The sequence below is a fragment of the Eschscholzia californica genome, unplaced genomic scaffold, assembly GCF_041429995.1.
Source record: "Eschscholzia californica isolate CP2 unplaced genomic scaffold, dmEscCali1.0.p SCAF_2, whole genome shotgun sequence".
In the NCBI taxonomy this organism is placed as follows: Eukaryota; Viridiplantae; Streptophyta; class Magnoliopsida; order Ranunculales; family Papaveraceae; genus Eschscholzia; species Eschscholzia californica.
In genome coordinates this window covers 58,720,012-58,735,142 of record NW_028238309.1, presented here as the reverse complement: position 1 = coordinate 58,735,142, position 15,131 = coordinate 58,720,012, and the positions used below count along the sequence as shown (strand labels likewise).

General features: G+C 37.2%; 4 protein-coding genes across 5 annotated transcripts; all 4 read right to left on the bottom strand.

Annotated features, from left to right (window-relative positions):
- Positions 1-265: 265 nt before the first annotated feature.
- LOC147559620 (3'-5' exonuclease-like) lies at positions 266-901 on the bottom strand. The gene has a single exon (XM_086659198.1). The coding sequence runs from the start codon at positions 899-901 to the stop codon at positions 266-268; it is 636 nt and encodes a 211-aa protein (XP_086515324.1).
- A 3,077-nt stretch (positions 902-3,978) lies between these two features.
- On the bottom strand, positions 3,979-4,599 carry LOC147559619 (3'-5' exonuclease-like). The gene is made up of 2 exons (XM_086659197.1): positions 4,505-4,599; positions 3,979-4,450 (listed from the first exon to the last, which is right to left on the bottom strand). Exons 1-2 carry the CDS (start codon positions 4,597-4,599, stop codon positions 3,979-3,981), a joined length of 567 nt encoding a protein of 188 aa, XP_086515323.1.
- A 3,977-nt stretch (positions 4,600-8,576) lies between these two features.
- LOC147559618 (3'-5' exonuclease-like) lies at positions 8,577-9,212 on the bottom strand. The gene has a single exon (XM_086659196.1). It carries the CDS (start codon positions 9,210-9,212, stop codon positions 8,577-8,579), a length of 636 nt encoding a protein of 211 aa, XP_086515322.1.
- Positions 9,213-10,080: 868 nt separating this feature from the next.
- LOC147559617 (inosine-5'-monophosphate dehydrogenase 2-like) lies at positions 10,081-14,554 on the bottom strand. Of its 2 annotated transcripts, none has more exons than XR_015234632.1 (4): positions 13,226-14,348; positions 11,785-12,830; positions 11,238-11,706; positions 10,081-10,451 (listed from the first exon to the last, which is right to left on the bottom strand). XR_015234632.1 is itself a non-coding variant. In XM_086661512.1 (4 exons), exons 1-4 carry the CDS (start codon positions 14,219-14,221, stop codon positions 10,380-10,382), a joined length of 1,506 nt encoding a protein of 501 aa, XP_086517638.1. In that variant the 5' UTR covers positions 14,222-14,554; the 3' UTR covers positions 10,081-10,379. The 2 variants fall into 2 exon arrangements, 1 of the variants encoding a protein (XP_086517638.1); XM_086661512.1 differs by having other exon boundaries at positions 11,238-11,495; positions 12,651-12,830; positions 13,226-14,554.
- Positions 14,555-15,131: the final 577 nt, after the last annotated feature.

Sequence of the window (15,131 nt, the reverse complement as noted above, 5' to 3'; positions counted from 1 at the left end):
ACTGCTAAATGTCTTTATACGACTTCTCAAAGGTCAACTGTCGTAATTATAGGACTACGATTGTATTCAATTCATATTGTATATTTGTTATGTATCAATACCATGTAATAAATATAATGCTATTGGATGTCAAAACATAAATAATACTAATGGAAATCATGTTTACCACTATACCATCAATAAAGCAATAACATAAAACCAAATACCACCAACATTATAAACGAAAGAAATCAACCGGTTATACCATCACATGCCCCGGACAAAGTTAAAAACCACTGAACTTATTCCCAATAGCAAAAGCAACATAGGCATCCCTAGTTGCATAATATAATTGTTCTCTGGAAAGGCGCCCTGAACTCCAGTCAGAGTGACGAATGAATTCAGGTTTTACTACAGAGAGACCAAGAAACTGAAGGGCTAATTCCACTAACCCTGAACTACTCCACCTTGTTGAGTTAATAGTCCTACCACGTTTAATAGTCCTACAATGTTCATCAGCCAGGGAGCCCAACTCTTTCCCGGACTTGCATATTATTCCATAATGTTGCTCAAGTTTAGCCAAATTAGCATCAATACCAACACCAACAAAACAAATGGCCTCATCAGAGAGGAAGTACTTGAGAGAATCTGGGATTGATGAACAGTAATAAGAATATTGAAAGATAAGGCAACGGTTCCCGTGGCACAATTGGAGTACTGCAATTCGATTGTTACCGGGGGTTGGGTTCCACTTTATATTAAGGCTTACAATACGTTTGTTTCTGCGGCTTCCAAAATTAAACAGAGAAGTATTTAAGTCATTCAGGAAACTGTTTACTTGGGACGAACTAGTAGCAATGGTAGTAACTACCTTAATAATGTCCTCGAGCTGAACATCATGATTTCCTGAAGAAGCAGTCATGTTTTAGATGAATATCAAAGATGAGGTGAGAGTTGAGACAGGGTTCAAGGCCAAAAATTGTTTTGTATTTATAGAGAACTAGTGGGGTAAACTTTAATTGAAATTTCACCATCGTGAATTGAAATGTCATTAACATTTTTTCAACGAAATAAATGGAGACACTGAACTTAGTGTCTCCATATGACTGATGGATGTCTCTCCCTCTCTCTGTCTCTAAATCCAGTCAGAGAATAGGAGAATGAAAAGTTTGTAAAGAGGATTATTTTAAAGTTTCAAAAATCAAACCGACCAACTTCTACCATTCCTTTTTTTTCTTAGGGTTATTTCTCAAATGGCCCCCAACTTCCTGCCTAGCCTCCTACTTTAGCAAATATTCTCATATGCCCCCTTTTCCCGTTATCTTTAACTGTTTGTTACTCTCACTCCTCCACCTCATTTCTTCTCTCTACCAAGTCACTTCAAACGCCACATCATCATCTTCTCCGGCAGGAGTCGCCGGCCGACCAAATTTCCGGCCGGCGACCTTCAAACCCTCTCTCTCTAAAAAAAAAATTCTTTTTCCCTTTCTCTCTCTAGATCTGGTTCACCATGAGCCAGATCTAGGTCTGATTCGAACAGACCTTCAAAGATCTGTTCAAATCAGACCGGAACAAACCCTCAATGAGGGGGCAAATAATTTTAGTAAAAAATTGTATGTAGAAATTATGTCGAAAATCCGATGTTATCTTTAATATGTTCTAATGCTCCTTAAGTGAAATCTCCACAAATTACTTTGTGTAATTTCATAAAGATTTGTCATGTCTTGGAAAGCAATTTGCCTAGTAACATTCACGTAATCTCGATCGAGAGGGGGCAAATAATGTTTTAAGGACAGTGTACCTGGTACACCTTTCAAGCCCAGGGGTGGCCCTGGGCCAAAGCGAACAAAGCGTCGCTTCGGGCCACCGACTTTTAGGGGCCACCAAGACGCTAATTTCTTTACAAAATATATAAGAAGTCCAACTCTCTAAGAAAATTATAAGGGCCTCATTTAACAAATGTTAAGTAAAAAAGGGCCACCAAATTTGATGATCTTTAAATGAATGGAGGACCCAACAGTTTGTTTGACTAATGAAACAAAAATGTTTTTTAAATTTCCAAATCATGAAATCTCAATATCCTTTCCTTTCTTCAAGCCAAAGTGCCAAACCAGACTGTTTATTCAATTTCTAGAAACAAAGTCTATTGTTTTGTTGTTGTAAGTTGTTCAATTTCAAAAGCGCAAAAAAATATTTTGTTTTATGTTTAAAAAGTTAAACTCAGAAGATGATAGTGATTTGAGAGATTCACGTGGTCGCCTTGAAACCTTTTTCAAGCATAATGAATCATATGGCATAGACAGACTAGTCTTATTTTCTGAACTGAAAGTGTTGAAGCGTCTTTTACCAAATGAGGTCAAAAGACCAATTGAAGTGCTAGATTTTTTGAAAGATCTGAAAGGTTGTTACCCGAACACATTAGTTTCTTATAGAATTATGTTAACGATATCAGTTTGCCTCTGCAAAACGAAGTTTTTCTAAGTTGAAGTTGATTAAGTCTTATATTCGATCTACTATGTCGCAAGAAATGTTGAACGGGTTTGCTATATTATCTATTGAGAAGGATATGACTGACAGTCTTGATTATTAGTAACTTTGCATCGAAAAATTTAAGAAGACCAAAATTTCATTGATTGTAATTATCAAAAAAACTATTTTGTTATATATAAATATGATGAAAATATTTTGCGGTACTTACGATTTTCATGTAGTACATTTATACGTTTTGCAATTTGATAGAAGGGGCCACATTTTCAGACCTCGCTTCGGGCCACCGAAAAGTCAGGGCCGGCCTTGTTCAAGCCTCTAATCTCCTCTCCCTTTGCCATTCATCTTAATTTTATTTCCAAAGACATTTTTCCTAACAACTATATCCGTGAGTTGGTCACATCTAGCCGTAAATGAGAATGAACCCTAGGCAAAACTATGAAAAAAAGAAAAAAAAAATACCCATGCATGTATTTGTATTTAATATATAAACTAATGTAATAGTACTCTATTTTTTTGTTGGAAGACTAAGGTGTTATTGAACGGTTTAGGGTTCTTGTTAATGTGTTTTTGCAAGCGTAAGGAACTCTGAGCGGCTGTGCCGATATGGCACCTGAGCGAGCAATAGGTCGAAGACATGTGGTGTCATTAGGACCACGATGTCCATAGAGCCAGGATGGTGCACAATGACGTGCAAGCTTTGCCCTCATAGCACAGATATATGAGGACAAGTTAAAGTAGTAGGTGCAAAATAGTCATTGGAGTTATAATCACTATTATAATACATGAGGCGATATTTATGAGTGGAGGTTTCCAACAAGAGCAGAGGATTTGGTTCAGCAACAAAGAAGTTATAGACCATATGCTCCTTGGAGAAATTGATGTGTTTTTGTGGAAATACACCAAACGAGAACTTGTCACTAGGGAAGGTGGATTTTTCTCTTCCAAGTTTAGTCTCATACGAATCAAACATTTCAAATTCATTTTTCATCTTCATATTTTCACCTTCATTCTTTCTTGTTAATGAGTTTTTGCAAGCGTAAAGATCTCTGTACCGATACGACACCTGAGCGGGCAATAGGTCCAGAGCCCAAGACATGTGTTGTCATGAGGACCACGTTGCCCATAGAGCCAGGATGTGCGCAATGACGTGCGCGCTTTGCCCTCATAGAACAGATATATGAGGTGAAGCTAAAGTATCAGGTACAAAATAGTCATTGGGGTTATAATCACTATTATAATACATCGGGGCGATATTTATGTGTGGAGGTCTCCAACAAGAACAGAGAATTTGGTTGAGTAACAAAGAAGTTATAGACACGGTAATTGTCGAGGGGCCGCCTTATAAATGTGAAAATGGATAGTAATATCGAAGCTTGACCATTCATAAACCACTTGATATTCATCAGAACAACGAAACAAAGGAAAAATACCATAGACTAAACAGAATATACGACCAACACATAGACTTAGTTATTAAACCTACTACCACCACATGTCTGCCTGACAAATTCAAACTAATCTATAAAAACCTGCATTCCCAATAGCATAAGATAAATATGCTTCCCTAGTTGCATAATAAATTTGTTCCTTAAGGCAGCTAGAGCTCCAGTTAGAGCGACGAATAAGTTCAGGGGTCGCAGCGCATAGACCAAGAACCGAAGAGGCTAACTCCACCAACCCTGAACGTAACAATTTTAGCTCTCTACTGTGCTTCTTATGTGCCAGAGTGCCCAACTCTCTGAAGGACTTGCATATAATCCCATAATTTTGCTTAAGCTTAGCCAAGTTCGCTTCAATACCAACACCAACAAACCAAATGGCCTCATCAGCAAGAAAGTACTTGAGAGAATCCGGGACAGATTTACCCGAAAGCAATTGAAAGATAAGGCAACGATTTCCATTGCATAATTGAAGTGTTGCAATTTCGTCGTTCAAGCCTGGCTTCCAATTTACGTTTAGGCTAACAATGCGATTGTATTTGCTGCTTCGTATAGAAAATAGACAAGTTCATAGGTTAATGAGAAATTCGTCTAACTCCGGAGAGTTGTTAGCAGACGCACAAGAAGCAAAGGTTGTAACTACTTTAATATTGTCATCAATACGAACATCATGTTTTTTGACACCAGCCATTTTTAATACTACTATCAGATGTAAGTTTAAACAGGGTGCAAATACTAGATGAAACCATAAGGTTTGTATATATAGGGAACTCAGTGGGTAGCTTTCCTATGGTGAATTGAAATACTACCATTAATTCACAGTTTTATGATTCCTGGAAAAAGAAAAGGGCTAGTCAAAATTTGGTGTACCTAGATAATCAATGAATTCCTTAAAAAAAAAAAAAAAATAGATAATCAATGAATTACTTCCCAAGGAATTAAATTAACAAACTGAACTTGGTTAATTGAATCGCTCCAAACCTATGAGGCTATTACTCTCTATCTTTCTCTGTATACACACAAACGGTCTCAAAGAAGAGATATGTCCCTTACTGAGTTCGACTTGATGCAGGGGAGAGAACCGAGTCGGGACGGTCAGTGACCTCCTGGGTCTCCATGATCGGATCTTTAGGCTAAACAAAAATGGGTTATTTAGACATTGACCCCTAACTATTTAGCAATATTAGGATTGAACCTCCAAAATGATAGTACGTATGGTTTGACCCTCGTTTATTTAGACATTGACCCCTAACTATAGTCTGTCAGGTTTCTCGGACCGACGACTAGAAGAGAGGGGAAGAGAGAGAGAAAACAGGAGAGAGAAAGAAGAAGAGAGAGAAAGAAGAAGAGAGAGAAAACATGAGAGAAAGAGAGAGGAAGAAGAAGAGAGAGAGAAATTTTTTTTATTTTTTTTTTAGGTTTCAAGGTCGCCGACCGGAAAATTGGTCGGCCGGCGACCTTCGCCGGTGAAGACGATGAGGTGGCAGAGAGATGTGATGACATGGAGGAGAGAGAGAGGTGATGACTGGCTAACGTTGTTATAATTGTAACTCAAAAAGGGGGTCATTTGGATATTTTTTTATAAAGTAGGGGATTAGGCGGGAAGCTGGTCAAAAAGTTTGGGGCTATTTGGGAAATCAAGTCTAAAATTAGCGAAGAGCTAGATTTTGTATCTAACGATTACATACTAGAGACCTTTAATCTCTTTAACCAACCAATCTTATTGGACGACCAAATACGAGAGTAATCCCTTTTTATATGTTTCCAATTGGTATCCTATGTAATATATTTAGCCAGATGGGTCGAACCAGCCTCGGACTGTGGCTAACCTATTTTCTTTAATATTTCTGGCTTATTTGGATCGGGTTTTCAAACTAACTTCGAGTTCATGGACCAATCACTTTTTTTTAGATTATGTAATTTGAGGTCTTAGTGATGGAGACCATCAAGATGGGCCTCACGGCCGAACTAGTTAGAGGGCCTCATGGCCGAGCCCATTAGGGTTAGAGTTTAGGAGTTTCCATGTTTTAGTATTTCCTACTAAGTCTAGGTTTAGAAGTTTCTATGTTTGAGTATCTTTGATATTTAGGAATCCTAATTTGAGTCTATCTAGAAGTTTCTAAGTTCCTATAAAAGGAAGTCAGGTCCGTCCTTGTTATTCAGATCAGAGAATATTATGAATCAAGTTTATTGTTAATCAAGTTTATCGTTTATTATTAATCAAGTTTATCATTTTATTGCTTTTATCGTTATTTCATCAGTTTTATTTCGTTAGTTTAGTTTAATAACAATGGTGGATTCCATTACTTTTACGCTTCCGCAACAATCTACATCAGCTGGTATTCAGAGCTTTAAGAATCTGGGAATAGATAATTTTTTTTTAAATACTTCTCATCTTGAATGTTGGAATAATCTTCCGCGTTTAGGTTGGGATCCTTTAAGAGATGCACAACAACTCTATGTTGATTGAAAAGATCAAAACAAAATTAATGTCGATTCCAAAATTCCTATGTTTGATTATCAATATCATATAGATTTTTGGATTCAACAGATGGAAGATTGGTTTATAAACCAAGAAATCCATGATGAAGATAAGGTTTTTGTCATCGAACAACACTTGTCTAAAAGAGTCTATGAAAAATTCAACGAGATGCAATGGAGACTCATTGATCAAGGAAGAAAATTCGTCGACGATTGGACTACATTGAAAAACATCTTTAGATATGTTTTTCTTCCTTTAGATGAAATTTTTTCATATGTGGAGACAAAGATTGAATCCAGTAGACAGTTCTCGAATGTTATTTCGGTCACCGTGTTCGATGATATTGAAGAAGAAGTTCTTGACAAAAAGAATAAAATTTTCTCAACGACGGAGGAAAAAGAAAAACAAAGTGAATTATCCTCTTTTAGCTTGAAAAGGTCAGTTCATTCTAGTTTAGATTTGATTAAGCCATATTCGAGTTTGGTTTATAAGCAACACGAAGATGAACGTGGGAAGATCGTTCAAGTGAAGAAATTCAAGGTTGATTTTTCAATAAAGTATTATGTGGTGTTTGTGGTCTTCTTCATCAAATTAAAAGATGACGAGAGATGTTGCAATTTGTTGGAAGTTTCTTTCCTACATTTATTTTTGCAAGATTCTTTGCAGTATGAGATTGAAGCTAGTGATTTCGTCCAAGTGGGTGTCCTTCAACCCCAATGCACTATTCGCTCGAAGTGGGAATTAAGGATTGCATTGTTGAGTCTCACTTGAGGGCAAGTTCGTTCTCGGTCGGGGAGTATGATGGAGACCATCAAGATGGGCCTCACGGCCGAACTAGTTAGAGGGCCTCATGGCCGAGCCCATTAGGGTTAGAGTTTAGGAGTTTCCATGTTTTAGTATTTCCTACTAAGTCTAGGTTTAGAAGTTTCTATGTTTGAGTATCTTTGATATTTAGGAATCCTAATTTGAGTCTATCTAGAAGTTTCTAAGTTCCTATAAAAGGAAGTCAGGTCCGTCCTTGTTATTCAGATCAGAGAATATTATGAATCAAGTTTATTGTTAATCAAGTTTATCGTTTATTATTAATCAAGTTTATCGTTTTATTGCTTTTATCGTTATTTTATCAGTTTTATTTCGTTAGTTTAGTTTAATAACAATGGTGGATTCCATTACTTTTACGCTTCCGCAACAATCTACATCACTTAGATTCTTATAATGTTACATTAGGATGAATTTTCCATCATATAAACTATTCTTGAAAACCTATAAAAATAAGAAGAATACGAAACCGAAGGCGAAGTAAATAGTTTTAACGAAAAAACGAGAATGAGAGTCAACTTTAAACATATTTTTAGGGTGTGTAGCCCTAATATCAATAAATAGTTTTTTTTTTTTGTTGAAAGAATATCAGTAAATAGTTGGGAGTCAATATCTAAAATATTTTATGAAAGGTATTTTTATCACAACACACACGTATGGTTGGCACGTGAACCACTTAACTGATATTTAACGGGAAAATCGAAAATGGGACTCAACGTCATACACATTTTCACTTTACGGGTGTAGTCCTAATATTACTAAATAACTGGGGGTCCTTAGTCTAAATATCCCAACAAAAATTCAAAAAAAATTTAAGTGGAACTCTCAAGTTTTAAATGCTATTAATGTATCAATCTTAGAGTTTTGAAATTCTTGAATTACCACATGCCTCCCTCTAATCTGTTACTGAACAGTTCAGGTTCCTGTTACTACCTTTTAACAACGAACTATGTTCGGATATGTCACATATTGAGCGAGGAATATGTCAGAGGCAAGACAAGTGTTGTTTATGAGGACCACGGTGTCCACACAGCCAGGATAGTGTGCAATTGCGTATGCGTGTTGCACTCACAAAACAAATATGAGGGCAAGCTTATGCGGGAGCTACAAAACAGTCATTGGAGTCGGAATCACAATTATAATACATTGATGCGAACTTTATAAGTGGAGCTTTCCAAACACGAAGTTAAAATTCTGAGATATAAAATAATGTTCTCTCTTTAAAGATTCAATTATCTAATGGAAGAAGCATTGGAAAGTGAAGAGCTCAAGAATTATAACACACCAGGATGTCTATGGGACGCCCCTCGGAAGAACAATACTAAACTAAACAGAAAATAGGACCAACATACAACCAGCACAAGAAACTAATCCATATAGTCCCTTAACTCATTCCCAATAGCATATGAAAAATAAGCATCCCTAGTTGCATAATAAATCTGTTCCTTCGTAAGGGTAGCGCTCCAGTTAGAGCGACGTATAAGTTCTGGATTCACAGCAGATAGACCAAGAAACAATTCGGTTAATTCCACCAACCCTGAGTTAACATATTTTGAGTTTTCTCCAAAATATTCATCTGCCATAGGACCCAACTCTTTCCCGGACTTGCAGATTATCCCATAATGTTGCTCAAGTTTAGCCAAGTTATCGTTAATACCAACACCAACAAACCAAATGGCCTCATCAGTGAGGAAGTACTTGAGACAATCTGGTACATATTGACCGTAACTCCAAGCCAATTGAAAAATAAGGCAACGATTTCCATGGCACAATTGAATTGTCGCCAATTGGTTGTTGTGTGGAGCTAGTCTCCACTCAAAGTTTAGGCTAACAATGCGATTACTCTTTGTGCTTCGACTAGAAAACAGAGAACTGCATAGATCGTTCAGGAAATCGTCTAATCCCGGAAAATGGGTAGAATAGGACGGAGCACTAAAAGCAACAGTCGTAACTACTTTAATATTGTCATCGATATGAACGTCATGTTTACAGCCACCAGCCATTTTTAGATTCATATCAGAGGTGACTAGGTGAGTTTAAACAAGGTGCAAACAGACGAAATCATAAGGTTTGTATATATAGAGAACTCAGAGGGTAGCTTTTCTATGTGAATTGAAATACCATTAATTCACGGTTGTATGACTCCTTCAAAAAGAAGGTGCTAGTCAAAAGTTTGTATACCTAGATAGAAAATGACTTTCCCAAAGAAATAAAATGAACTCTCTTTGTTTCTCTATACATAAGAAGGTGCTAGTCAAAAGTTTGTATACCTAGATAGAAAATGACTTTCCCAAAGAAATAAAGAGGATGTCCCTTACCAGATTAAGAATTTTCAAGAAACAAATGAGCAACCTTATACGCTTTCATGGTACGGAGTTCGACTCGATGCAGGGATGAGAACCAAATCGGATCACCTGCAGGTTCTCCTACGTCAGATCTTTCGACTAAATTCATTTTTGTCGAGTCGGAAGATGCTTAGCATTGACAGGCAGTATGCTCTGTTTTGAGATATATGCAGGCAATGTCTATTGGCACTCCCGGTACAAACTCCAAACTGTATAATTCTTCATCTGAATATGCTCAGTAGCAGCAACAGAGCATAAGATAGTTGGTCAGAGAGATCTCTACGAAAAAAAGAGCTAAAATTGTCTAATAATGAAAATTGTGCCTACAGAGTTTGAAACGTTTTTCTCAAACAAAGATGGGTCAGCCAAATCCCACAAGATCATTGTCGAATCAGGCTGTAAGGTCTTCTATACTAGCGCTAAATATGGGTGAATAGGGAGTAATTTCTGCTTTGACTGCCTGAAATTATTGAGACCAAGAATGCAAGATCTGTATATCAAGAAGCTTATCAACATCATAAAGATCTTGCTACAAAGCCTTGAGATTCCATTCTGAGATTGATTAAGTTATAGTGTTTCATTAGAATAAAGGGTTGGTTCAAACTTAAAAAGAGTATCACACATAACTAAATCACGAAATCAAATCCTAAGAACTACTGCCAGCTACAAACGGGCGAGACTCTGTCCTTTGGCATAAGCTTTGGATACTTGAACTTGCTCTAATGTTCCTCTCTTTTTGTGAATCAAGTCGATGATAATCGAAGAACTCAGCTTTGTTGACTATCTGCAACTAAGAAACAGAGACTTGGATGCAGTAGAATTAACTTAGAACGCTTTCTTCTCGTAGAAAACCAAATCATGAACTCCGCCTTCAGCTTGTGCTGCCCCAGTTCGAACCTGCAAATCACATATCCAATGAAAAACATGTCGACATAATTTGACAAAAGAAATTTGGGGTAGGGAGTTTTGTGGATTTTCCCTAAAATGAACCAATATCGGTTGTTTCCAAATATCTTTTATATGAATCGTAAGTCGAAAAATTATGTTCAAAATCATTAGTTCAACATTACTACCCAAAATTCTTGGTTTATTATATACATAGCCTATCTTTGATCAACAGTCAGCTACCGGCATATATATGCACATCATTGCTTTAAATTATATATTATAAAAGAATATATTATACATGTGTATATATATATAGTAGTAGTTGACCAGTTCAGACTAGTTAGGCCAAGTTCTAGTCCTTGGTTAGTTGAGCAGCACTAGCTACAAGTTTCATAGCATTGTTTGTAGCAGGAATCATATTCTGGTTCATTTACGAGTCGAGCATAAGATTTTCCAAAGTATAAAAAATAAGAGCTAATTGGAGCCTAGGGCAAAAATTTTGCGTAGTGCTTTTTTTTTAATAATTGGATTGAATTGAAAAAGAGAAAAAGGATGTACAAAACACCTAAGGGTTGGGATTACAAGAAATTAACAAAAGAAAATGAAATACTCCCAGTTATCCACTACGTCCGTAAAGGATTTCGCCCTAGCGCAAGCATATTTTCTACTCCAGTGAAAGATGAGGCACTTAGCAGAAAAGAAGAGAGTCTCGCTAGTGGGTCGGTTATCCAAAATTTTGCATAGTGTTTGCCTGTTTGGTTCTTTTGTATAATTTAACAAAGTATATATTCATACCTCTAGTCTTAGCACACTTGATCTTAAAAGATTGTGAGCCGAATCAATAGATGATGCACCCAAATCCTGGAATCCTTGTTTGACTGCTTGCATTGTGTAAGGAACTAACTTCAAAAGAGAACCTTTGTCTGCAACTGCCCCTACAACTCCTTGAGCTACCTTCAGTTTTGATGTATCTCCCAAGTAGCGTGCATCACTCCCTTTTGTCATGGCTTCAAGAGAGCCCATGCCCCTATACATCTTTATCCGACGCCCACCCTAGATGAACATTCATAGATCTCTAAGCATATATAAAAGTAAATGCTTATCAAGTATTAAATAAAAAGCAAGGAGTGTTTATGAAGTAGTTCAAGACCAGGTCAAAGCCTGACAAATGATAATGTTGCCTAAAACAAGATTTTTTTTTTCTGAACTGCAAAATCAATAATAGGGCTCTCTTTTATGGGTTTAGGGGCTACAGGAAACCCAACTCCTATTCACCCAGTCAAGTATCTCTAGAATGTAATGAGGCTGAACTTATTCAGTCTATACAGCTAGTACGAGAAACAAGTCAATCTTTCATATTATCATGTAGTGAGAAGAGGTTCATCAAAGAAAGTACATTTAAGCAAAGAGCTGGGGCTCAAGTAACTACCACACAACTTACAAACAGCAACTGATTAAGAAGATATCCAACGTTCTATTTTCTAGTAGTTAACTGCATCCACATAGAGTTGTAACCACGGGAAGGAAAACTCATTTCCGAAGCCATATAATTTGGTGGAGATATACTTTTTCAGCTATAGACGGTTTTATAGTGACTCGGCTTATATATGTTGCTCTCTTCATAGTAGACTAAGAACCTAATATCTTAGGTTTGGTCAGGTTGGTGCAAGGTCAATGTCATTTAGCCACCTCAGAACTTTTTTTAAGTTCTATCCCCTTTGACTTCAGGGTACCAGAGATGATCAGAATAGTGGAGTTGTCTAGAAGTCCAGATAATACACTTCAAATGATGATAACAAAACAAGAAACACTATAGGAGTAAAAATAGCCACCTTTGCATTCTATCAGTTCTATGATACTAAGAGCAACAACAATGTTAGCCTTTCATCAATCCATGGAAGGCAAGGTCTATCAAATGGAATAAACGTTGACTGGCCCAAGAGTTGACAACCAAAACCAACCAGGTAAGTCAAATTACATGTCACCCCCAAATTATGGGGTTTAAAAATCTACCAGCCTCTATTTGTTAACTGCCAAGCTGTGGTCTCATGGCAATCAGTCAAGAGACGCGCGGACCCAAAAATTCACAACGTCCCATCATGATGGAACCTTCATTTATGGAGTTTAAGACCCAAAACAACATGAAATTTTGTGGTCAAAACCATGCATATAAAGGAGTTGCCCTAAGTATGAGAATGTGTGCATTACCTTCTCTTGGTAAACACCAGGTGCCTCATTGCTTCCAGCCAAGAAACTTCCCATCATAACAGTAGATGCACCAAGTGTCAAAGCTTTGACAATGTGTCCAGAGTTTGCAATACCACCATCAGCAATAACTGGAACACCACTTTGAGCTGCAACAGATGAAACCTTGTATACTGCTGTGGCCTACACCAAAAAAATAAGAACAGAATTCAGAGGAATCGCAGGTTCCGTAAACCGTCATGTAAAACTAACATGTTTCGTTATTTGGAACATTTTCATGACTCATGAGAGGTGTCATGCATTTGATATTCACGCGAGTCAACGAGAAGGATAATCTATTATGCACCATGACTCCATTTCTTGGTAACCTTGGTCCTTGAATAGGAGACAAGAGTCTTGAAAAAATTCAGTCCGAATCATATGATCTATCATTCTATTGTGAGATTAGCTAAACTTGGTATGTAAGCACATGTCAGTAATTACCACATCACCATTCAAAGCAGTAGTTTATAGACATATTTTGAAAGGGTATACGTCCTTGGCAAGAAATAAATGTGCAGTAAAGGTAGATCAATTACCTGCCCTCTTCCGACAGCACAGACTTCCTGTGTAGTGCAAATGGACCCAGAACCCATCCCAACTCTAAGTGCATCTGCTCCAGCCTGAATCAGATTTTGCGCCTGGTATGCAGTAACGATATTCCCAGCAATAACATCCAATTCAGGGTAAGTACTCTTCACATGCTTAATCATCTCAATTTGATAAATAGAATTTCCTTGCGAGCTATCTAAAACCACAACATTTGCTCCTGCTTTGACGAGATGTTCCAACCTTTCCTTATCCTCTTGCCTTGTCCCTACTGCTGCTCCAACCATGAAATTTCCATCCTTTCCCAAAGATGGAAGCCCAAGTTTCGGAAACCCTCGAATCCTCTCCAAGTCAGTCTTTGTAAACAAATCCACGATTTCACCGTCATGTTCACTCACCAAAGGGAAGTAATCAAGCTTCTTTGCTGATAAAAATGAAGCAGCTTGCTCAAACGAATAGCTAGATGGAGCTGAAACTGGGGATTTAAGCATATAATCAGAAACAGGAGTCTCTTTATCTGTTAAATTCTCCCAATCAGACTTCCCAACTACACCTAAAAGCTTCGACTTCGAATTCCCAGACTCAGTAACAAAAACACATGGCGACGAAGCGAATTCATCAACAGAATCAATTGCATCAGAAGGAGATTTGAATATAGGATCAGATATAAACGGAATATGACGAGACTTAGCAGAACGGATTAAAGAAGCTTGCTCTAATGGCAAATTGTTATAATGAACAATTCCAATACCACCAAGAGCTGCCATGACTACAGCCATGGAAGATTCAGTAACAGTATCCATTGGAGAAGCAACACAAGGAATTGAAAGATCTATATTTTTAGTGAGTTTTGTACTTAGGTTAACTGAATCAGTAGGAAAATCGATAAAATGAGGTAGGAAAATTACATCGTCATAGGTATATGAGTATCCTTGGTTAAAGAGACGGTCGGCCGGAAAACCATCCTCGATTATAAGTCCAGCCATGGTTTCACAACTTTACTCTCAGAAAAAATGGAGAAACCCTAAGAAATCGAGAGGAAGGAACCCTAGTGTTCGGCCGTCGCACTGAAGAAGGAGGAAGATTCGGGCAGCTGGGATTGAGATAGTGAGAGGAAATTCTAATTAGTAGGGTTTTAGTCAACCTCCTTTTGATCTTGGCCGTTGAATTAGATCAAGTTTCCAGATTGTGAATTCCAGAAAGACTTTCAAATTTTACCGCCACCGATGTTATTTCAGCGGGGACTGTGTTTGGGACACGATGAATCGCTGTCACAAACCTATTAAGTGACTTTTCCACGTAACAACCAAACTATTGTCGCTGTGACAAAACCGTCAAATTGAGAAATCAATTTTCTCACGTTACTTTCCCACCTGACAAACAGAACCTAAAAAGGGATAATGAAGCTTAAAAAAGAAATTCCAAGATTTAAGGTAAAGAAGATGAGTAGATTTACAATTGTAATTAGGTTAGTAGGTGGAAATTCTTGAGTACAATCTTACATTTTTTTTTTTTTTTTTTTTTTTTTTTTTTTTTTTTTTTTTTTTTTGTTGAGGGAGTACAATCTTACATAGATTGAGTATTTCCGTAAATACTCTTAACAAAAAAAAAGAGTATTTCCGTAAATAGGTTAGTAGATAGGTTAATTAGAATGTATGGACATACCAAAATTGTAAAGGTTTTATCTATGTTTATATGGAGTGTTTGTATAACAACATTTGACGTTCTCTTTGCCTTGGGGGGTCTAAAACATCCACACTAGCTACTGAGCAGGTTGGACTCAGTCTCACTTGGTGGTAGTCGTGGTCGTTGAGATATTTACGATAAAATGTATTGTAAGGACGCCAATGAAAACTCTTTCACATCAATTATTTTTGCACAGAAACTGTATTTTGT